The 23,118-nt window shown below is 41.9% G+C and overlaps 1 protein-coding gene and 1 long non-coding RNA gene across 2 annotated transcripts in view; both read right to left on the bottom strand.

Moving 5' to 3' along the window:
* The window catches only part of LOC107988669 (uncharacterized), a 73,393-nt gene extending 73,039 nt beyond the window's left edge, over nt 1-354 (bottom strand). Inside the window, exon 1 of the long non-coding RNA XR_001760130.2 lies at nt 241-354. This is a non-coding gene — a long non-coding RNA (uncharacterized LOC107988669). The remainder of the gene's footprint in view (nt 1-240) is intronic.
* Nucleotides 355-2,572: 2,218 nt separating this feature from the next.
* The window catches only part of magi2b (membrane associated guanylate kinase, WW and PDZ domain containing 2b), a 58,469-nt gene continuing 37,923 nt past the window's right edge, over nt 2,573-23,118 (bottom strand). Inside the window, exons 10-22 of the mRNA XM_025056307.1 lie at nt 19,825-20,351; nt 18,941-19,106; nt 16,491-16,522; nt 15,528-15,720; nt 15,354-15,445; nt 13,793-13,985; nt 10,592-10,828; nt 9,039-9,224; nt 8,590-8,896; nt 7,382-7,601; nt 7,140-7,283; nt 6,449-6,587; nt 2,573-5,558 (exon numbers count right to left, since the gene is read on the bottom strand). Of these exons, the coding sequence (XP_024912075.1) occupies nt 4,894-5,558; nt 6,449-6,587; nt 7,140-7,283; nt 7,382-7,601; nt 8,590-8,896; nt 9,039-9,224; nt 10,592-10,828; nt 13,793-13,985; nt 15,354-15,445; nt 15,528-15,720; nt 16,491-16,522; nt 18,941-19,106; nt 19,825-20,351 (3,101 nt within the window). The 3' untranslated portion in view covers nt 2,573-4,893. The remainder of the gene's footprint in view (nt 5,559-6,448; nt 6,588-7,139; nt 7,284-7,381; nt 7,602-8,589; nt 8,897-9,038; nt 9,225-10,591; nt 10,829-13,792; nt 13,986-15,353; nt 15,446-15,527; nt 15,721-16,490; nt 16,523-18,940; nt 19,107-19,824; nt 20,352-23,118) is intronic.

Raw genomic sequence — 23,118 nt, 5'->3', positions numbered from 1 at the left:
AAAACATAATTCAATAAGTAAAGAAATTCTCCAAACACAATCCGACATTTTTTTATTTAGTTTTACCAAAGAAAATGATTAAGAAACTTAACGTAAGCTATTTCAGCTAAGCTATTTCAGCTAAGCTAAGCTATTTCAGCTAAGCTACGCTATTTTAGCTAAGCTAAGCTATTTTAGCTAAAACGAATAGACGGTATAGAGCGGTAGAGAATAAAATAATTTAGGTATAATTTTGTTCACCTGTGGCTTTGAATGCACGCGGTGAACCTTTCGGCGTCTGACGTCTCACTCTGTTCAAGCCGCACGTGATTGGTCCGCTCTGCAAAGCTCAGCGGAGTCTCTCAGTGGATGGGAAGGGAGAAGAGGCACGACGAAGAAGAAGAAGAAGGCGGGGGAAGAGTGCAGCTGCTGCAAAACACAACGGCTGCAGAAGATAAGGACAAATGAGTGAAATTCAGGAAACTCAGACTCCACAGACAGGACAGTGGTGAGTCCTCGTGGAATTCAGAGACAATATGACAGAACAGAACATTGTGTCAGCGTCAAAGTAAACAAGTGTTAAAATGATAATGTTTTATATCATGAACATTCAGCGGTGTTTTACTCTCGTTAACAGTTAATATTTCACTCGTTAATGTGACGTCAGCATGATTAAAAATTAAGGAACACGGTTTTTATTTAATTTAACGGTCTGTTGTCTGTCAGACTGACTTGTTTCAGAAGATGAGTGTTTGGATGAATGAAGAAGACGGAGCACAGTCTCTGTAACCTGGCGAACCTCTGGGTTTCAGGCCATACCCATACCTTCAGACACAGAGTCAGTCACTTTTCATTATTTATAGCAATCCATCAGTCAGTGATCAGCAATGGTGACTTAGTGGTTGAGGAAGCGGACCTGGGTCCGGAAGGTTGCAGATTCGACTCCACCAGCTGCCAAGTTACCACTGAGGTGCTGTGAGCATGGCACCGTCCCCACACACTGCTCCCCGGGCGCCCAAAAATAAAAAGCTGCCCACTGTTCACTTTGGTGATGGGTTAAAAACAGACGTCACATTTCGTTATGTGCAGTGGTGTTCCTTCCAGTCAGGAAATGGTACAGAGAGTAGAAGAAATATTCCTGTTTGGGGCAACCGGTTGCATTTGTTTAGTAAAGAGGATAGAGGGTAAGTAAAGGATAAGTCAAAAGTCTGTCCTCTTAACAACCTGGAGAAATGGACCAAATTTCTTAGATAAGCCTGATAATGACAATCTACGTTTCTCCAATTAGAGGAAATAAAAAGAATATTTCTGATCCAGTGGGAGTCATGTGGAGTTGTTGTAATTTCCTCTTCATAACTAACAGCCTGGTAGCCAAGAATTTGGCAAAGGCAAGGACACCAGTACTGGAGTCAGTGACGAGTCAGTGAGTGAAAGAGTTATATTAATATAATTCAGTTCTTGTGTAGGGAGGGGAACTGGAGACTGTGGCGAGTTCACTGTCACTGATGACTATAAATCATCGGCTTCTGGTTCAAAACTCTGATTGTTTCCTCTCTGTTTTCTTCTCAAATGGGTCAAAGTGTTTTGGATTCTGAATAAAACTGTACTTGAGATAAAATAGTTGTTGTTAATTAGTTGTCAGCTTTACTGAACTAATGAGTTAAGGTTTTGAATTGCCTAAATATATTCTAATCCCATATATCTAATTAAATCTAAACTATATAATCTAATACATCAGATTTATTTATATAATAAAAAATGTAAAAAACATTGAATCTGAATTTGACAAGTCATGTCTGAACGTCTAATGTAAATGTAATGTAATCTGTTAAAAACGTTAAATTAAACCAGGAGTCTGCTGTTGCATTAACATCTTTTCTAATTAAATCTCCAGTGTTGTGATCCAGTCTAACTGGATCTAAAATAATCTGATTTTACTTTATCTAAAATAATTCACGTTAAGTAGTGTTTAATAATTCACTAAATTCAGGAAAATCAACTTTTCTCTTCTTCAGGTTGGGGAACTGCAGGTTGTCAGCGGTCAGCTGTTGTTCTCTGGTCCAACACCTCCCATCTGAGGGAACTGGACCTGAGTGGAAACAACCTTCAGGCTTCAGCAGTGGAGGTTCTGTCTAATCTAGGTAAGAGTCCAGACTACAGACTGGAGTCAGTGTGAAGTGTTGTCTTCTTCTCTGTATTGTTCTGACATCATTTCTCTTTCTTTAAGTTAAACATTGTGCAGATATTACCAAATATTTGCACAATGTTTAACTTTATTTCAGTATTATGAGTGATTGTATTTGCTGTCATATACTCACTGCAGTAACGACGATCTCGTGTCCATGCGCGAAAAGTCATGAACACACATCCGTGTACATGTTTTGACCCGGCCGCTCCTTCTTCTGGAATAGTATCTGTGAAATGAACAAAGCTCCACTGTCATCCTGCGTGAAAACGACTTTTAGTTCGGTAGCTCTGTGTGAAGTTGAAAAGATTTGCATATGAGAAACACAAATATGATGGGGATAAAGTGATCAGCAAACAGTAACAGTAACGACTGTTTTGTCTCCCGTCGTATAAAACAAGCTTGAAAGAATGTCTTACACCATGTCGAGTTTATTTTTTTACAATATTTCAGAATATCTTTCAGTAAACAAGTTTTTTTTTTACATTTTTTTTAGCAAAATGTTATATATCAGTACTGTTGCATTTCAGAAAAATAGTTGTTCACGTCTTTGAAACTACAGTATCAATGATACAGTAAACCATATTTGTAGGAATACAGCTGTACAAGATGAAAATTACACAATTAACACTACACAGTTATACTCGGGGGGTGGGGGGGGGGTTATGAACGTGCCATCCATCACATGTATTCACAAAGCGTTTTTTGTTTTTGTTTTTTGTTCTGTATACAAAATCACTCATAGCAGGCAGGGGGCGACCTGGGCGAAAACAGAGGGCTGAATGACTTCTCCTTTTGTGACTCCTTATTTCAAATCTTTTCACAGCTGAGCAGCACGTCGGTGTGCTCCTCACCGACCGTGTCGATCCGTGGCATTAACCACAAATATAGTAGCCTCTTCATGTCAGCACAGGGTTAACCATTGTTTTGTTTTTGTTGTATTTCAGATCAAGTTTAGTCCAGATGATGCTTTGTGTCCCAGTCTATGGATGAACCATGTCCTTTGAAGGCAGTTTGTCAGCAGGTCGACACCAACCTACGGCTCGTGAAGCTCAGATCTTTCATCAGGCCGCGTTGTTTTGGACGCTTTTCAACTGAGGTGCTGTCGTCGTTTTTTTCTTCTTTTTATAATTACAATTTTTTTTTTGTTGAGACCAAGCATTTCTGGTAGTTACAAATTTAAAAAGTGAGAGAATAGTATGAAGGTAGTGACAATTTGATAGCAGCATGCCTCGACTGTTGAAGTAGGGGTGTTTGGTGGGGTCTGATTCAGAGAAAAACGCTTCCTCTGTGTGTGTGTGTGTGTGTGTGTGTGAAAACGACAAATCAAACAAACTGAAATAACAGTAAAACAACAGAAAGCATGGTCCACTTGAATATTAACCCTGTCTGGGTCAACGTTGACCTTCAACACTAAGGTAATCATAACGTCGAGTGCATCAGAACTACTGTACTGTACTGTTGTATACTGTACTGTACCGTACTGTAGTGCTCTGCGTTACATCTGGAGGAAACCACTCCACAGTTTGCTGATATGTCTGATTGGTCATCGATCATCTGTTTTGTGTTGAACTCCCAAAACAAAGCACAAACACAGCAACAGCACTGCATTAGTTTGAGTTAAGGCACTCCGCCTCACCTCGTCTCCCTCGGCCTCCCGTTCCTCACACCGACGCTCTGCTCCCACAGTGATGTGGTACACTTAGCACAGTTAAAAGGCATAAAATGGAAAAATACAGACCGGACAAAAATACTATTTAAGCCTTAAAAAATAAACACAGCACAGTTTTATAATACTGCACAATGACTGCATGGTTTACTGGTCACCTGCTCGTGTACATCACTTAACTTTGAATACGAAGCCAACTCTCTCTTGTCCTGCAAAATCTCAATCCTCACTCCTCGTCAGATTTGGTCACTGTCAGCTCCACAGAGGAAGTTGTCATCAGTGACCTGTGAGTGCTTGTGTACTGACGTGATGGTTTACATCCATGCATATAAGCACTGCTTCACACGAGCAGCCTGTGTTTGGTGACTGTCTGTCTTTGATATGTACTACAGGTCAGGCCGTGGACAGACTGATGCTGAGATCCTGCCCTGTCAACTCCTCTGCCCGTTTCTACTGAGAACAAGGCCTTAAAAAATAAAACAACACAGACAGGTATGCTTCTGACTTTACCAAATGTACATATTTTCACATTTTTACATTTACAGTATATGATATATTTTTAGGCGTGTAGGATCTTAATGAATGCTGGGCCGACAAGGTCGTCACTAGGAGTTTTTGTCTTTTACTTTCTCCGACCGACAGATCTGTCGTCTGCAGGAAACAGGACGCTAGTTGACCTCTCGGCTGAGAGTGCCTCTCTCTTTTCCACCGTCAGGTATGTTGGAGTTAAAGTTCCACTTCAGAACCAATTGTTGCCGTGCCGTCTTTGATCAGAGCAACAGGTTTTGTGGCTGAGGGTCCAGAAACACCGTCATGCTGAGTAGCGACCTTATATTCTGTACTGTATGTTACAATAACTGTGAATGTTCTTTTGTTTTAAGGTTGTTGGTGTAATAATCATCTCAACTGAAAATCTAACTCAAAAGAGAGCATTAAATCAGGGTGGAACGTGAAAAAGAACGGAGGGCACAAAGAAGGAGCGATGAAGAACTTTCCTCTTGATGCTGAAATGAATACGGAGCCACACAGTGTAATCCAGTTTAAACCAGTTAGATCCATTCTACCTGCTTACTGTGGAGGTCCAGGACCTCAGAGTGCCAGGCAGTTTATAGGACTCAGGAACACTCCAGGGCGCAGGGGAAGCAGCTGGATCATCCAAAATTTTAGAGGGGCAACAGAGACCACCATGGCCACTGGTCCTCTCTTCTTCTCTGGACAACGAACCTCTGGACACAAGCCTCTCCTGGAGGCCGACATGTCCCTCACCACCAGCCGGAGGGGCTTCATTGGAATTCACACTAATATATGCGTCCCACGGCCAGATGGCGCTCATTGCCTGTGTGTGTAAAACCTTTTTGTCACAGCAGGGGGAACAAGTTTCTTTCTGCCTCTCCCGTGTTTCAGTTGACCTCCCCAGGACAGCTTTAGGAGGCAGAGCCAGAGGCTGCTCGTTGCTCGCGACACAGTCCACCTCCGCTGGGCCCTGAGGCGTTCCTTGACCCCTGACGAGGCTCTTCTGCTGGGTGGACCTGCCACCTATAGCCCCTCTAATGGAGCCGTGCTCTGTCAGCTGCAAAGCTTTGTCCGCCATGCACACCGTGGCCTCTAGGTGGAGTTGATGAGGGAAGTCTAGGGATGAGCGCAATGGATTCGGGTGGGGCTCGAAGGTCACTTCCTGCATGGCAGGGTGGGCTGTAGAAAGGTAATCCCAGGGGCCGCTACAGTCTGCGGTGACAGAGAAACATTAGCTCACGTGGGCTGAGGGGAAACAGTGGCCAAGCAGCATGCACATGCTACAACGAGGAACTGAAAAAACACATCACGTCATGTCCTGGCATTAGCTTAGGTTTAACATGCCGACTACTAAAGTGAGCTAGTGAAGTACTTTCAAGATCTTGATTATTTGTAGAGAGATTACCACACAACTAAAAACACATTGTTTCTGTTCAGAGCAGCCTGATCTTACACACTCCACTTCAGCTTATCACAATTTTAGCCGCAAGGTCATTTTCAACGCAATTTTTTTCCAAGGCTCAAAAGACACACAAACAACTGCTATTTGCTCACATAGAACATGCGCACATTAATGCATGCCTGGAGTCAGTGCACAGATGAATCAGAATGAAGAGGGAAACGTGCAGTCGTTCACAAACCGTGTCTTTAGAGTGGCCCATTAGGAAGAAATAAGGGGAGCTTAGTGTGTCACCTTTCATGCACATGGAGAGGTTGGGAGGAACCATTCCTGAAGGAAAGGCAGGTAAAACCCTATACCAATCATTAGACTTAGAGCAGAGGGGTTAAAACACATGAAGGTAAAAGAGCAGCTGCTCATTTCACACGAAAAAGGACAGAAAAGACAGGTTTTTAATTCAGAGAGTTATCAGTGCATGACAATAGGTTCTTCAGTGAAAAGAAAATATTAGAAGGGTTTTAATTTGTCAAACAGATACAAAACCTGAAGCAAATAATGTTTAGTACAGGAGAAAGAGGAAGAGATCAAATCAGTGCACAGTTGGAAAGAAAAGGGAATTTAGAGAGAGAGAGAGAGACAGTGTGTGTTAAAGGTCATTTAACAACAGTATTTTAACTCGGGAGCCTGTGTTAGAGAAACCCACCATACTCTGGCACCTGACCGGTTCCTCTCTTCAGCAGCAGCCGGACCCGCCTGCCTCCTGCCTTTATTAGTTCAATGGCACGGGCATGTGTCATTTCTCGAGTACTGTCCCCATTGATCTCTATGATCTGATCCCCCACCTGTAGGGAGAAGAGAAGGTCACACAGGTCAGTGATCTCAGTCAAAACTCACAGACTGTCAGTGGACTACTCAGCGCCACCTAGTGCTTTGTTCAACTAAACAGGCACCGTTATCATGCTAGGTAAATGAATTGTGAATAAATTGGCTTTCTAATGTAAAATATACACAAGGGCTCAAAAAAGTTGGAAAACATTATTCCAGGTCAAAGCTTTGTAAGCTCAATGTAAGCAGAAACATTGGTTAATTATCTTCATTAAACCTGTTTTTTGACAATCTGTTCTATTGTTGCCTTCTCTGACCGCTTTGTAGAACTGAAATATACACAGAACACTACGGTCACAAGAAGAAACCTCTGAACTTCTAATGCAGGAGGTGGACCTGGATTACATTACATGTGGTGATAAATGTAACCTTTAAACCCTCAGTCTCACTTGGCCATGTCATTATTCAACTAATCATTACTTCATATTTGTATTCAAATTGATACAAACTGTTATGCATCAGTCACAGGAGTATATCACAGGCATTTCATTCAATTCTCGTCTACTTACCCTCATCCTGCCATTGCGTATGGCAGGACCGTCCTCAGCAAGGCGTAGAACAAACAGGTCCATCTTGTACTCTCTGCCCCCACGGATGCTGAAGCCGAACCCTTTTGCACTTTTCTCCAGCTCCACTGTGAAGTAGTCAAAGTCCTGCAGTAAAATTAAAATAAACAAAAAATAGTTATTCTATGAAAAAAACAACCGCAAATTCATTTAGCGCTGGTTTAAGCATCAGCTGCTCGTCTCACCTGTGGTCTGAAATCAGTCGAAATTCCGAGAGGAAACTGCGCTGCTGCAGGATGTTGTCTGAAGTCCAGCAGACCAGGCGGGTGTCTGTAGTCCAGTGTGGGGGGCTGGCGATAGTCAGTGATTGGTGGGTGGCGATAATCTACCGGAGGTTGCCTGTAATCAGTGAATGGAGGATGACGGAAGTCAGGTTTGACATCCTGCCTGGCTTTTACCTCTGACCTGTGAGAATATTAAAAAGCAGAGTTGAACATTTGAAGGACTACACGTGAGAGGAGGAATTCGTCACATAATGAAGGTGAGCAGAGTTTTCTTTGGGAAAGTAACGAGTGTGCAGCCAAAGCTGTTCAAGAAAAGAAAAAAAAGGTAATTACACTCTGGTTGAAAATGTAGTCGACATGCCGTGGCAGAAACTCACACAGGTACAGACGACGACTGAGCGTTTATGTTCTAACAGCTTTAACAGACAGAGGTCACTGTTCAAACATTTACTGCTAAATGCTATTGCGTCCTTTTCATAGCCGTGACATGCATACAATTAATTTAAAAAAGAAAGAACAGCATAACTGGTATAAAAATATCCATGATGTGTCATCAGAAATAAAGGAATCATTTACACTGAAGCCCTGATGTTTCCCATCACTGTGGCTCTGCTTTTCTCTGATTACATTGTATTTTTCAGAGCTTGCAATTTAATTACATTATGACAAACTACTACATGTGGGTTGACAAAAGAAATTGATCAAAACAGTGAAGCTTGAGCTTTGGGTCAAAAACATTTTACACTAAAGAAGTAGGAGCAGGAGGAGGAGGAGGAGGACATACTGTAATTTAGATTTTGATGCTGCAGACACATGAAATTAAAAAAGTGACACAGCGATGCAGTGTTTTGATCTGTGCAACAACACACTGACAACCTGGGAAGTGTGGCGTATGACATTCAAAAACCTTGTGAAAATGGTGCCGCACACCTTCATACTTATATTTTCACAGGTCATTACGGTAACATATTAATAATTGTTATTTTCTTTGGTTTCCTTTTCATCTACCAAATTTCATCCATGGACCAGGGGTTGAGAACCCCTGGCTTATAGCACAGATGTATCTATAAGCATTTTACTCTGGTTGTTGACTCGAAGGTTCTTTAGTGAATTACCAATCATGTTGCGGGGGAGTCCATGTAGAACATCCCTCTCAGCAGACGTCTTACCTGCCATCATGGAGATAAAGCTGTGGAGGGAGGCCCGAGGGCTGGCTGACTGGACTTTGCTGGTTTCCAGCTGGTGCAGGATGGGGGGCTGCTGATGCAGTTACTGTTTGGTTGGTCTGAGTGACTGTCTGGCCCGGCTGCGCAGGTGCTTGACTTGTGTGTATGGCTGTCTGTCCAGGCTGAGGAGCTGTTTGGCCAGGCTGGGCGCCTCCTTGGTTGGGCTGGGCTACAGGGCTGGGCTGGGTCTGTACGCTGTGTTTCTGGGTCATGGGGCTTTGCTTCTCAGAGCTGGGACCAGATTGGGAACCTGAGGTTCACAGAAGGTAAAATTTAGGTAAAAAAAAAAAAAAGAAAGAAATCTCTGGGAAAATCGAGTCCAGGATTCCGTAAGTCTAAAATTTGACAGCTACAAAGAGTCACTTTACACCAAAGCTGGACAGAAGTCTCACCCTCTTCTGGTATGATGTGTAGTGTGACTGTTAGTCCGGCATCTTTAATAAGCTTGACAATGTCTGCGTGGGGCATACTGATGATAGACTGTCCGTTCACCGCCAGGATCCGGTCTCCCACCTTCAGCTTCCCACATCGGTCTGCAGGGCTGCCCTCGATGATCCGGCCTATTTTATGGGGTACAGCTGGGAATGTCCAACAGTAAAGAGGTTGTCAACTCACATGAGGAAGACAAAGTAAATTTAGGTTTTTTTTTTTTTTTTACAAAATGTATAACTTTGTTGGTTCTTCTCTCTTTGTTGGTTGAACATTTTTTTCAGCTATCTGCTTTATCATAGTAATGAGTACAACTCAAGCTAATGTTGAAAATGATAAATTGCTAAATTACTCACAATAAACTCCCCAGTCTTTTAAACAATACATCAAGTTACTACATACTGTTCATTGACAGTGCGATTCCAGCTACATCATCTCCTCATTTGTCAAATGAGGAGACGAAGCATGCTGGGTAATAACAAAGCAGGTAGTCTTGTATCAAAAGGTTTGTCTGTAGTGGCTTGTGAAACACTGGCCACTGGCAGAATTTCTCTTCTGTCACTTCTATTAGCTGCGCCCTTCAGGGGGCGCCATAGCCTTCATCTGCCTGTCTCTTTCCTCCTCTACTGTTACACCAACTATCCCCATGTCCTCTGTTGCTACAGCCACACATTTTCTCTGTGCTCCCTGACAGCTCAGTCTCTGACATCCATTGTCTCTACCTGACAACATGTCCAAACCATCTCGACCTCACCTGACCTCACATTTTATCTCCAACCGGCTCAACCTTACCTGATCCTCTAATCTGCTGATTTCTAATCTTGTACATCGCGCTCACTATCGGTGAAAATCTCAGCATCTCCGACTCCATCGCCTGAACCTCAGCCTTTTTGACAGAGCCACTGTCGTACATCATAGCAGGTCTCACTACACTACAGGTCTCACACTCTCTCTAATAAATTCTCCCTTTTCTGCCTGCCTTAGTTTCACCTGAACACACTCATATCTCGATTCTTCTGCCTCCTCCTCTGCAGGTCCTCTTCCACGGATGACAATGTCATCTTCATACGTCGTGGCCCACAGAGCCTATAGCACCTTATCAGAACCTTCATTATATGGTCGAACAGCCTCACACATCTGTAGCAACATTACATCTGTGAACAACTAAAAAATATCTCTCCCATTGTTCTCCTCCATTCAGCACTCATTGAACTTGAAGCTAGACCCATCCTGGTGTTTCTGACTGTAAATGGACTGTCTAGGATAAAAAGAATAAAAAAACCACCATTGCTGTGAAATATTGGAGAAAACCCCTACTGTATTGTGTGACATACATACAGTATTAATGAATATTGAATCCTCTCTTAAACCATATTGAATCTTTAACATCTCCCTGGGTGTGACAGTTGAACTCCCTTGAACTGGGTGGGTTGACATTTGGGAAATGAAAGTCTATCATTCTGTTGTGTCACTTTCTGTGAAATGGCTTCCAATTCCAAAAAAAAAACCAACTTACTGATGACGGTGGCATTCTCCGGTCTGTTCAGAGAGCTGATGATGACGAAACCGAACCCCTCATTCTCCTTGCGGTGAATGACCACGTCACTGGTCTGCAGTGCTGATCCCTCTGCAGGTGAGGTGGCGGCGGCGGCTGCTGCTGCTGAGGCTAAAGCTGAGGCTGCATCGCTGTGAGGGGAGCTGTGCTGAGCAGACACTGGACCAGGACTCCGGCCATTCACGGGACATGGTTCACCTGAAACCACATGGAGGAGTGCAGCAGATCAGTACGACCGCAGACATCAAACAGATCCATAGTCAAGTCCTACAATCGTCATCCGACGTTCCTCTTCTGTGGGGACGGTTCTTAAACACTGGAAACAGCACAGACACAAACATGAGCTGTCTCATGCTTATTATCCAACATTTATTTCCCTTTTTCACTGAAATAACTTGTCAATTTCAAGTGCCCTTATTTACCTTTTATGAAGACTCTAATGTGCTGTCCCTGAAATGTTAAGCACGTTCTCTGACGTGTAGAAAATGAGCAAACAAACAAAGAAACGGACAAAAGAAAGCTCACATATAAACATGTCCTCCTCACCAGGTGCTTGAACTCTCCTCCTCACAGTCAGGCTAACTTGTCCGTTACGAGCAGCCGCATGCATCAAGTCGATGACATATTTGTGCGGTTGCCCAGCAACCACATTTTTATCCACAGAAATCAGCTCATCTCCAGGTCGCAGACGCCCGTCACGCTCCGCAGGTGTGTTCTCTATGATGGCACCAATTACAATCTGTTCAAAGACAGATCAATATTAGCAGTATAGATAATGATGAAGAGGATGGGATTCTGGTATGAAAGAAGGACAGCGGCGTAAATCCACTTACACCGTTAGACTGTTAGTAAGGCGACATTTCATATGGGTAGTGTGTGGTTAGTTTAACAAATCAGTAAAATCTTGGTTAGCATGTGTCTAACACAGTGGTTCTCAATACTTTTCTGTCCCTTCCCCATCCCCCATTTGAAATACTGTTTAGAACCTGATAACATTTTTTATCTGTACAAACCACTGTATGAATTGCTGCCACCTAGTGGCTGGAGGCTTGTTATCATTCAAGCATTACAGCAGCAGCCTCTCATGCCCCCTCTTGGCACCTCACTGTGCCTCCTGAGCGGGGCCCGCCCCACTACTTGAGAAGTGCTGGTATAACAAGAAATTAACTCTTACTGAACACAAAACCTACAGCTGATGCGACACCACCACTTAGCCCCCTGCAGGAGAGGCCATTACCTAACAGATGGTGGCAGCATTCCTAAGTTGGTTTAAAAAGAATGCCAAGGTCGTCAAGTCAATACTTTCAGGCTGCAGCGTTTCTTTTTCTTGTAAATGATCTCAAAGATGGACAGACAGAGGGCTGCTGACACAAACACTACTCATTTAAATGTTCCTTAAAATGAAGGCAGTAAAAGAAAAAGGTATATATTATAGATCACAGACCAGGCATGAGGCGAGGTATGGCCCACGGCCTGTTTTTTTAACTAATTATTCTTTTTAAAATTATATAGTATATACCGTATTTGCAACACAGTATAACAAACACGATCAAAATTATTTCTAAAAAAATGATGTTGAAATGGAATCACAAGCCAAAAAAAGTTGGAAACCATTAACAACATCAACAATACTGTTTCCATTTGAAATTAAATATATCTGACAGTATTATAAATGAGAGTACTTTCGCTTTACTTCACTCTCCTTGTCTTATTCACTCAAACGTTTTGTGTCACTAATAGATTAATGAAAATGGCAGCAAAAGGAGAAACTGTTCCACATTTGGACCAGAGGTCGTAATGTTTGGACCGATCTCTGGCTTTTCTGACTGGCTTGAACTTAATACACCTTCACATTGAATACACACAGATTTAACTTGTTCTGTGTCTTTTGTACACGTCACCTCTAGGAGAGGTATGGACGATCCAGAGGCTGCCCATTATTGAAGTCTGTCTTGATTTTAAGATATGTTGCTACGTATATTAGCTGTGAATAGATGTGTGTGTTGAAGTTAGGAGCAGGGCAAACAAGGTTGGTGGGCATAGAGTCAAATATATGTGTGCTTGAGCCCGTCCCATACGAGCCTTGTCACGGGCGTCCGGACTCACAGCCTGCACAGCCTCATCTCCGCCCAAGATGCGGAAGCCGAACCCTGTCTTCTCCCTCAACAGGTGTACCTCCACCTCCTCGTACTCTGGACCTTCAACACATACAGGGCAGGTTAGTATCAATTAACCACAGTATGTGTACTGTGCGACTTAAACCACATGATGGTCACTCACGTCGGCTCTCGTAGATTGCCCTGGACTTTTCGTAGAGGTCATACGGGTCAGGTTTGATCAGGTCAAAGCCTTCGGTGGAGTCTGGCACCGAGGTGCGGTGCTGTGGTTGGTTTGGGAAGGGTGTGCCAGGAGGCAGGACTGGGCCTGACAGGTGTGGCTGTGGGCTGCCGTGTGGGTCCCAGTGATCTGTAAGCTGTAAATAAATAACAACATGTAACACCAAGAAACTGCAATATTGTTTGAGCGCAAACAGCTTTTACACAAAGATACCAGTAAGAACGGCCATATAGTACTCAGCATTTTCTTTAAATACTTGCAGAGTACTGTATGAATGAGGAATATTTTTGTTTAAAAACATGTAATCTTGTAGTCTAGACTTGAAGTATTGACTTCTGGGATCATAATAAAAGCTGATAAAAGACGGGGCGGGGCCTGCTGCTGCTGAGGCTAAAGCTGAGGCTGCATCGCTGTGAGGGGAGCTGTGCTGAGCAGACACTGGACCAGGACTCCGGCCATTCACGGGACATGGTTCACCTGAAACCACATGGAGGAGTGCAGCAGATCAGTACGACCGCAGACATCAAACAGATCCATAGTCAAGTCCTACAATCGTCATCCGACGTTCCTCTTCTGTGGGGACGGTTCTTAAACACTGGAAACAGCACAGACACAAACATGAGCTGTCTCATGCTTATTATCCAACATTTATTTCCCTTTTTCACTGAAATAACTTGTCAATTTCAAGTGCCCTTATTTACCTTTTATGAAGACTCTAATGTGCTGTCCCTGAAATGTTAAGCACGTTCTCTGACGTGTAGAAAATGAGCAAACAAACAAAGAAACGGACAAAAGAAAGCTCACATATAAACATGTCCTCCTCACCAGGTGCTTGAACTCTCCTCCTCACAGTCAGGCTAACTTGTCCGTTACGAGCAGCCGCATGCATCAAGTCGATGACATATTTGTGCGGTTGCCCAGCAACCACATTTTTATCCACAGAAATCAGCTCATCTCCAGGTCGCAGACGCCCGTCACGCTCCGCAGGTGTGTTCTCTATGATGGCACCAATTACAATCTGTTCAAAGACAGATCAATATTAGCAGTATAGATAATGATGAAGAGGATGGGATTCTGGTATGAAAGAAGGACAGCGGCGTAAATCCACTTACACCGTTAGACTGTTAGTAAGGCGACATTTCATATGGGTAGTGTGTGGTTAGTTTAACAAATCAGTAAAATCTTGGTTAGCATGTGTCTAACACAGTGGTTCTCAATACTTTTCTGTCCCTTCCCCATCCCCCATTTGAAATACTGTTTAGAACCTGATAACATTTTTTATCTGTACAAACCACTGTATGAATTGCTGCCACCTAGTGGCTGGAGGCTTGTTATCATTCAAGCATTACAGCAGCAGCCTCTCATGCCCCCTCTTGGCACCTCACTGTGCCTCCTGAGCGGGGCCCGCCCCACTACTTGAGAAGTGCTGGTATAACAAGAAATTAACTCTTACTGAACACAAAACCTACAGCTGATGCGACACCACCATTTAGCCCCCTGCAGGAGAGGCCATTACCTAACAGATGGTGGCAGCATTCCTAAGTTGGTTTAAAAAGAATGCCAAGGTCGTCAAGTCAATACTTTCAGGCTGCAGCGTTTCTTTTTCTTGTAAATGATCTCAAAGATGGACAGACAGAGGGCTGCTGACACAAACACTACTCATTTAAATGTTCCTTAAAATGAAGGCAGTAAAAGAAAAAGGTATATATTATAGATCACAGACCAGGCATTGAGGCGAGGTATGGCCCACGGCCTGTTTTTTTAACTAATTATTCTTTTTAAAATTATATAGTATATACCGTATTTGCAACACAGTATAACAAACACGATCAAAATTATTTCTAAAAAAATGATGTTGAAATGGAATCACAAGCCAAAAAAAGTTGGAAACCATTAACAACATCAACAATACTGTTTCCATTTGAAATTAAATATATCTGACAGTATTATAAATGAGAGTACTTTCGCTTTACTTCACTCTCCTTGTCTTATTCACTCAAACGTTTTGTGTCACTAATAGATTAATGAAAATGGCAGCAAAAGGAGAAACTGTTCCACATTTGGACCAGAGGTCGTAATGTTTGGACCGATCTCTGGCTTTTCTGACTGGCTTGAACTTAATACACCTTCACATTGAATACACACAGATTTAACTTGTTCTGTGTCTTTTGTACACGTCACCTCTAGGAGAGGTATGGACGATCCAGAGGCTGCCCATTATTGAAGTCTGTCTTGATTTTAAGATATGTTGCTACGTATATTAGCTGTGAATAGATGTGTGTGTTGAAGTTAGGAGCAGGGCAAACAAGGTTGGTGGGCATAGAGTCAAATATATGTGTGCTTGAGCCCGTCCCATACGAGCCTTGTCACGGGCGTCCGGACTCACAGCCTGCACAGCCTCATCTCCGCCCAAGATGCGGAAGCCGAACCCTGTCTTCTCCCTCAACAGGTGTACCTCCACCTCCTCGTACTCTGGACCTTCAACACATACAGGGCAGGTTAGTATCAATTAACCACAGTATGTGTACTGTGCGACTTAAACCACATGATGGTCACTCACGTCGGCTCTCGTAGATTGCCCTGGACTTTTCGTAGAGGTCATACGGGTCAGGTTTGATCAGGTCAAAGCCTTCGGTGGAGTCTGGCACCGAGGTGCGGTGCTGTGGTTGGTTTGGGAAGGGTGTGCCAGGAGGCAGGACTGGGCCTGACAGGTGTGGCTGTGGGCTGCCGTGTGGGTCCCAGTGATCTGTAAGCTGTAAATAAATAACAACATGTAACACCAAGAAACTGCAATATTGTTTGAGCGCAAACAGCTTTTACACAAAGATACCAGTAAGAACGGCCATATAGTACTCAGCATTTTCTTTAAATACTTGCAGAGTACTGTATGAATGAGGAATATTTTTGTTTAAAAACATGTAATCTTGTAGTCTAGACTTGAAGTATTGACTTCTGGGATCATAATAAAAGCTGATAAAAGACGGACAGGCTGTGGTTATGAGGCGGTGCAGTTTGATTGACAGCTATAATTAGAATACTTTATAACGCTTTGTGGAGTGGGATTCTTTTTCTCTCTGCAATTCGTTGTTTTAGACCTTTGAAAGGGATACATGCTGTAAAACATACACTTTGTTGATTTGTTATTTTTCTAAAGCTGCAAACTGTTTTTCTCACCTAGAGGCAGAACCTAACAATGCATATAACTGCACTCCCTGACCATTGAATGCAAATTAAACGTCCTATTTTGTTGAGTTGTACTTGTTTAATATATTGATTTGCACAAAGCTAAATTTGTGCATTACTGCCACCTACATTCTCTATTTTCAACCCATGGAACATTTCTGTGGAAGAGCAGGTCACAGAAGGCTGAGTCTTTCCAAAAATGAAACTAAAGTCTAACACCTTGGAGGTGAAGAAGAGACAAACACTGATCTTTTTACCTAGTGCTTCAGCAAACAGATCATAAATGGATAGTTTCTCTTTGCACCCCCTTTAGCCAAAAACACACACTTAGTTTACGTACCTGTTTGGAGGCTTTCCATGGAGAGATGTGGCCTGGGGGAGGAGAAGAAAGAGGAGAAGGAGATCACTGAATAGATATACTAAAAGAAATAAATTTATACACATGGGATGTAAATGTAAATTTGTAATTATTAAATCTACTTTTTTTTTTTTGTATTTCCAGCTTGTTCTTATTGGATCTGATGACAAAATATTTCTCTTTTTAGATGATTTGTAAAGTGTGGCTGTTGCTTTTGTTTTCAACATAATTACATCATTTGCTGCAGGCAGCTCACGGACACCCCCGCACTTAAACATATGTAAATGTATTACTTAGCAATATTTTTTGCATATAACAATAAAGGAAGTGCTTCCGGAGAAGCTCAACATCAAAGCTCCCCTGAGACTCCACTGAATCAAAGATATCCAACAGGTGGCGCTGCTGAGGGCCAGGTGAAGGGTTTACTCTGTATTAGGCCAGTGTTTGTCAACCTTGGGGGCGCAACCCCACACGGGGTCGCATGAAATTGCTATAAACTGATAAAAAATTATTAAATATTTTTTTCATTAATTATTATTCGTTGAAATATTACCTGTTTCTGCTCTGTGCTTTGTTTTCTTTGAACACGTGTGTTGTTTGTTCATTTGATCATTTTTTCTATATAACAGTAGATTAACTACTCTTAAGGAACAATATGATTTAATTCATACAACAGGGCCCCTCACACTTCATTGCATCAGCCAATGGACACTAGACACAAAAGTGCATTCTAATAAAAGAGGTCAAACTAACCAACGTATATTACAATACCTAACGAGAGAACTGCAGTTCTGCAGTGCTTTTTTGTTTGAGAGCAGGAGGCAGCGAGGCTTCAGTTTAACAGACTCTTAATGACTTTAACACTTTATGACATAACCTAGAGTTTATGATTCCTCATAACCAGAAAACAAGAGACCGAGACCAAGGTGCAGTAAATGGTAAACAATGTCCTCCAGCAGCCATGTGGGGCCATCTTGGATCCTGCACCGTTTCGTAAGAGTTACACTGACACAGACGTCTGGCTCTCTCACAGCCCTTCACACTGCATTTCTCACGAGTCATTGGTTAGGGAGTATGGCAGGATGGCATTGCAGACTAGCCTGCTGACTTTTGGATGGATGTTAGAGAAAGCGCAGTGAGCAGCTTTGCTCAGTGATGTCTGGCAGAGTTCCCTTCATTGCAACAGATCTAAATATGCACACATACTGTATCGATCTAACAGTTTATTTCTGCTTAGAAAAACATCTTATTTTACTGTCCTATAGCATTACCAGTTTTTCCATATCATTTGGAAAAGTTTGGCAGGCCGGATTAAAAAGCTAAACAGGCCGCATCTGGCCCCCATGCCTTAGATTGCCTATGCCTGCTGTAGCCTCTACAACTAATGACCTTCTGAAGAGATTGCTTCTCATCAGCCTTGGGTCCTAAAGGGTTGGGTTAGGGTCCTGTACATCCTGTGTAGATCAGATCACTCATCATTATTTGGATCATGTTTTTAATGAAGATAATATGTGAATTAATCTATGCTGCTTAATAGTCTCCAAAAAAAAAAAAACTTTAAATAAGCAAATTTAACATGCAAATATCAAAAGACATTTTGATATAGTGGCCAAGGAGCTACAGACAACTGAAGTGTCATCATTTCAGCAGTGCCAACTCATACCAACTTCAGCCCAGCATGTGGACGATGTACCTGCAGTGAAAGGTTTGTTTTGTTCAGGCGTGAAACATCAATCCCTGTCAGGCTCTGATGTTTACCCATGATGCCCATGGCTGATTGCTCATATGTTTTGTGATTGTAAATAACGCATACAGCTGATGCATATCTATAATCCATCTACTTTCTTGCTCTGTTATCATCTGAGAAACAATTACACTTTAAAGCTAGCTTCAGGCAACTTATTGTTGAAAAACGCTTAAGGCTTATGACTAAATCTTGTCAAAAGCCGCTGGGTGCCACATAAACCACAGGAGTGCATCTGCAGATGTCATCTCTTTAAATGGCTCCATGACTGACAGATTTGTATGGAATGACTACAGGCTCAGCGGAAAGCAGACGCAGCAGCTAATTACCAGGTTAAATTTCACCCTGTGACCACATCACTTTGGAGAAAATAAGTGCAGAAGCACATGTAGAACAAATTAACTGTTTGCTGTGCAATTATATTTGCTAGCAGGTGACCGAGCATTCAGGTAAAAGGAGTTAGAGTGCCACCTCTGTGTTTTTGTCTAAATTAAAATTAAAATGGTGATGATCAAGAATTGTTTTTTTTTTTTGTTTTTTTTAAACACAGCTATAGGGTTGTAGATTATTTTCCACAGTGGGTGGACAATAAAGATTAAATTGGTTCCAGCCCAACCCACAGAGTTGCACTACAGCTAACAGCAAGATTAACTTCACCTCTTTTCCCCGTTGCCAAAGAGTCTCTCACCTGTTCCTCTCTGTATAACCAGCGTAGCCTCAGCTCCCACAGGGCACTCTTTCAGCATATCTACTACTTGTCCATGTCCTGCTGCAGCCACAGGTTGCTGGTTCACCTCCAGGATCAGGTCGCCTTCTATCAACCCCGATGCTCCCTGTGAGCCTGGCTCCAGCACCTGCACCACAGAGACACACTTGTAATGTTTCTTAAGTACATAAAGAAACTTGGGTTCTTCACTGAACACGTTTATTAACTTTGACTCCGATAGCGTATGTATTGATGATATTTTCTAAAAGGTGCATTTATGGTTTTATTCTGAACTTTATATGTTAACAATATAAAAGGTTAGAAAGTTCTACTCTTCTTAGATATACAGTCAATTTTGTGTTTAACAAACTACTGAACCACTACTCAACACATTTTCTATTTATACACATAAATTATACTGTATTTAATTTCAGTCACCAAGCACTTTATTTTGAAAGGTGAGACTGAGTTTAGTTTTTTGGAAATATTTTAACTTTTAACTTTTTTTATACGCTGTCAATCAGAATCAGCAAAACAAACAAACAAAAAAAAACATTGCATCTCTAACTGCAGTACATGCCTATAATAAATATTTTCTTTCTTTTTGGGAATTGCATCTATCTGCCTTTTTCCAAACTGTTATGTAATAACATTATAAATGAAAGTGTAGAATCTCAAACACTATCATCATAATTCATTATTTCTGAAATAATTAAATAATATATGACTCATTTAATTCTGTTTAGTTATGTGTGTGGACCTCCCCTCACCAGGCCGCCGGTTTCAAAAACATCTTCACCATGTTCATTGACTAGTGATGACATGGTCAGAACAAACAAACGCACAGCCAAGTCATGATACGTCACCTGTTTAACTCGCTGACCAGTTGGACTGTCAGCTATGGTGAAACCAAATCCCTCCGCCCCTTTCACCATGGTAACTGTGAGCAGCTCAGCTCCTTGAGCTGTTGTGCCTGTAACTCCTGCAGTGCCCGAGGACGCCATGGACACGTCGTCATGAGGTGTGAGGGCTGAGGCTGAGCCGGGGGTGGTGGGCGGCAGTGATGAGCCGTCCAGATGAGTGTCTCCGGGGTGGTGTGCTCCAGCTTGGGCCAGAGCCTGAGGAGGCAGCTGAGAGCTCAATGACAGATACTCAAGGTATGGGTCATAGCTGCTTCGCCCATTCACCACCAGAGGGCAGTGTTCCATGCCTATTGGCGTCAGAGAAGTGCCCGCTGCTCCACTGGAGTCCTCTGGGTCAAACGGCAAAGGATATCCTCGACAGAGCACAAGAGTGACACTCTGACCAATGGGTACAGACTGAAAGAGTTTCACAACGTCGGCGTGTGTGGTGCCAAGAACACAGATGTCATTAATGTAGACGATGACATCACCTGTGACATAAGAATAAAAACCGTAAGGTCAGTCAAGCTAAATGATTATCAGATTAATTTCATAGTTGGGCAATTTCAAATGCATTGGGTGTAACATCCACAAAACTATACAGGACACAGGCATATATATATGTGTGTGTGTGTGTGTGTGTGTAGGAAAGAGCAATAGAAAATAAAGGAAAATCTGTTTTATTTTTTATTTTTAGGTAAACAAAAGTCAATGTTGTTTTCTGAACTGCTTACACTACACTGTTATGATTGACATACTGTATTCATCAGATAATAATAATTGTTGTTTTATAAACTCAACAGAACTGTTGCCCTGTGGTATGAGGACGTGGAGCAGAGCAGAAGACGCAAACTGTCCATTTCTAGGAATTCGGTCTCGGTTTTAGTGAAGAGAAAGAGAGAGCAAAAAAAGGAGGGAGAGATGGGAGGGAGAGTCTTAACACACTTTGAAAAAGAAAACAAGTCAGACAGTTCTGCTGATTGGAGTACATATGCATGACTACACACTATGTGAGAGACATCGCAGAAAATCTAAATTCCGGATTAAGAAACGTTTGCTGTTTTTTGCACTAAAACAAATCCTATTGTACATGGAAAACCAATCATCAGGCTCAGTCATGGGTAAAAACGTCAATGATGGAGCGCTGTGAGTCCCTCACACACAATTATATGCTCAGATAATATAAAATATACTGTACTTGAATCCACCTAAAAATCACAACAGAGTTAGAACTGGAAAACAGCCACAAAAGTGACATATTAAACAAATTTGACTTCATCAAGCTTTCGGTGCACACGTCACTTTAGTGTGTGTCTGCCAAGTCCTGAAAGGCAAGTTTGGAGAACTAAAGAATTTTCTTTAATTGTCACAGTGTGAAAATTGCACTGATTTATAACTGTGTTTCTTTTGTTTCCTTAAAATTAAAGTGACGTGTTTCTTTTGTTTCCTTAAAATTAAATTAAATATTGAAGAAAGTTTTGATTGTTTTATTGACAGGTTTGAATATCTTGACGTGGTGAGTCTCCATAGAAAATGTTCAGTAACCACTGAGTTATACTGGCCTGGATCTCAGAGTGTTATCATCGTAATCTGCTGGACGTAATATCCTTACATAATCCATCAATTTAACACAACAACTGTAAGATGTCTACAAATTCTGTAGGGGAAATTCCTCTGTGCCTTCAACTGCTCAGTGACATTTGGGTCAAGCCCACAGGCCTGGTATAAAGGGCTAGATGGGGTGTTTGTGGGAACTAAGATATAAATGACATGTAAAAGTCATGTATAAAAGCTAAAACGCTAAAATGCTTTTATCATTTTCTACACCATCTATTGGGGAAACGTGGGTATTGCAGGGAAAAGGCAGTAGTATAATGATAATATAAATAAATTATATAATTTGGAAATGTTAGGCGGGCCGCATCTGGCCCCCGGGCCTTAGTTTGCCTATGCCTGATCTAGATGATCATTTTATACCTGTGGCTCTGGGAAATTGCAGTGATATTAAAGGGTCATTTGAAGTAGATGATGTTTGAGTGACATCATCCAATTGTATTCTGATGTCATGTTGACCTTTCTGGCAGAAAAAAAAGTTGACTTGTCAGGTCAAGCACCTGCTCTACAGTCGCTGTAACCTTTGTTCTTGGTAACATTTGATTTCCACAAACACAACGCTACTCAGTAATATCTGCTCTTGTGTGTGGAAAGTTACGGCTTAATGACAAACTCTGAGCTCGTGAACAGAAATAGACACAAAATGTGCGCATGTAACATTAACATCCTATACAATCAGTGGGAGCAATGCCCCAAAGCTTAACACGCCAGAATGCCCATATGTGACAGTACGACTGCGTGACAGCATGAGTGTGAATGAGTGAGAGCAGAACTGAAAATGTCAAAGAGCAGAACAGAGCAAAATGGAAAGCATTCAAAGCAGAGGGACGGCACAGGATTCAGATACAGGGATGGGGAGGGAAAGGAGTTAGAAAGGAAGACAAAAAAAAGGAAAAAGACAAAATCAAAACTGACAAAGTAAGTGCCAGGAGCCTGCATGGGAGCAACCGAAGTACACCACAAAGACAATAACAGAGATAAAACATGTAAAGAATTGGTTCAGGTTAAAAGGTAAAAAAAAAAAAAAACAGCTCAAACACTGGAAGAATTTGGCTAGAAGAATGTAGTGAGATATTTGATCACTCCCACAAAACAGCATTGCAAACAGGTGTTTAGAGCCAGGACCAGGACCTCTGCTGGAGACAACATGGAACTGTTACAGCAAAATATTAACCATTCTGGACTGAGGTGGCAACCCAAATAATGATGGTGAAATTTAATGGATTTTTTATGATTTCATACCTGGGAAAAATACCCCAAACAGTCCTACACAAGCATAACTATACTAACAGCAACACATTGTGTGAAGAGCGTTTTTATAGAATTGAATTGATTAAGTGTAGTACATATCATATGGACAATTCACAGAATGAAAATATAGAATGGTCAGAAGAATGTAAATTATTCATTGGCCCACTAAATCCTGTACCTATAGTTTCTGCAATTACACAAGAGTGTAGAACATGGTTGATAAACTCCCAGGTTGTGGGCCAGAAGTGGCCCACAACCTGGGAAGTTTTTTTTGTTTATTCATAAATTGTACTCATTTGCACTGTTGTACTAAACAGTACGTATAGGATTATACAAAAGAAAAATATTTTTTAAACATCGATGTGAAATGACAGTGGCATCAGTGGCTCTCAG

The sequence above is a fragment of the Cynoglossus semilaevis genome, chromosome 6, assembly GCF_000523025.1.
Source record: "Cynoglossus semilaevis isolate Cse_v1.0 chromosome 6, Cse_v1.0, whole genome shotgun sequence".
In the NCBI taxonomy this organism is placed as follows: domain Eukaryota; kingdom Metazoa; phylum Chordata; class Actinopteri; order Pleuronectiformes; family Cynoglossidae; genus Cynoglossus; species Cynoglossus semilaevis.
The sequence above is the reverse complement of the archived record's forward strand: the minus strand, read 5'-3'. Positions and strand labels throughout refer to the sequence as shown.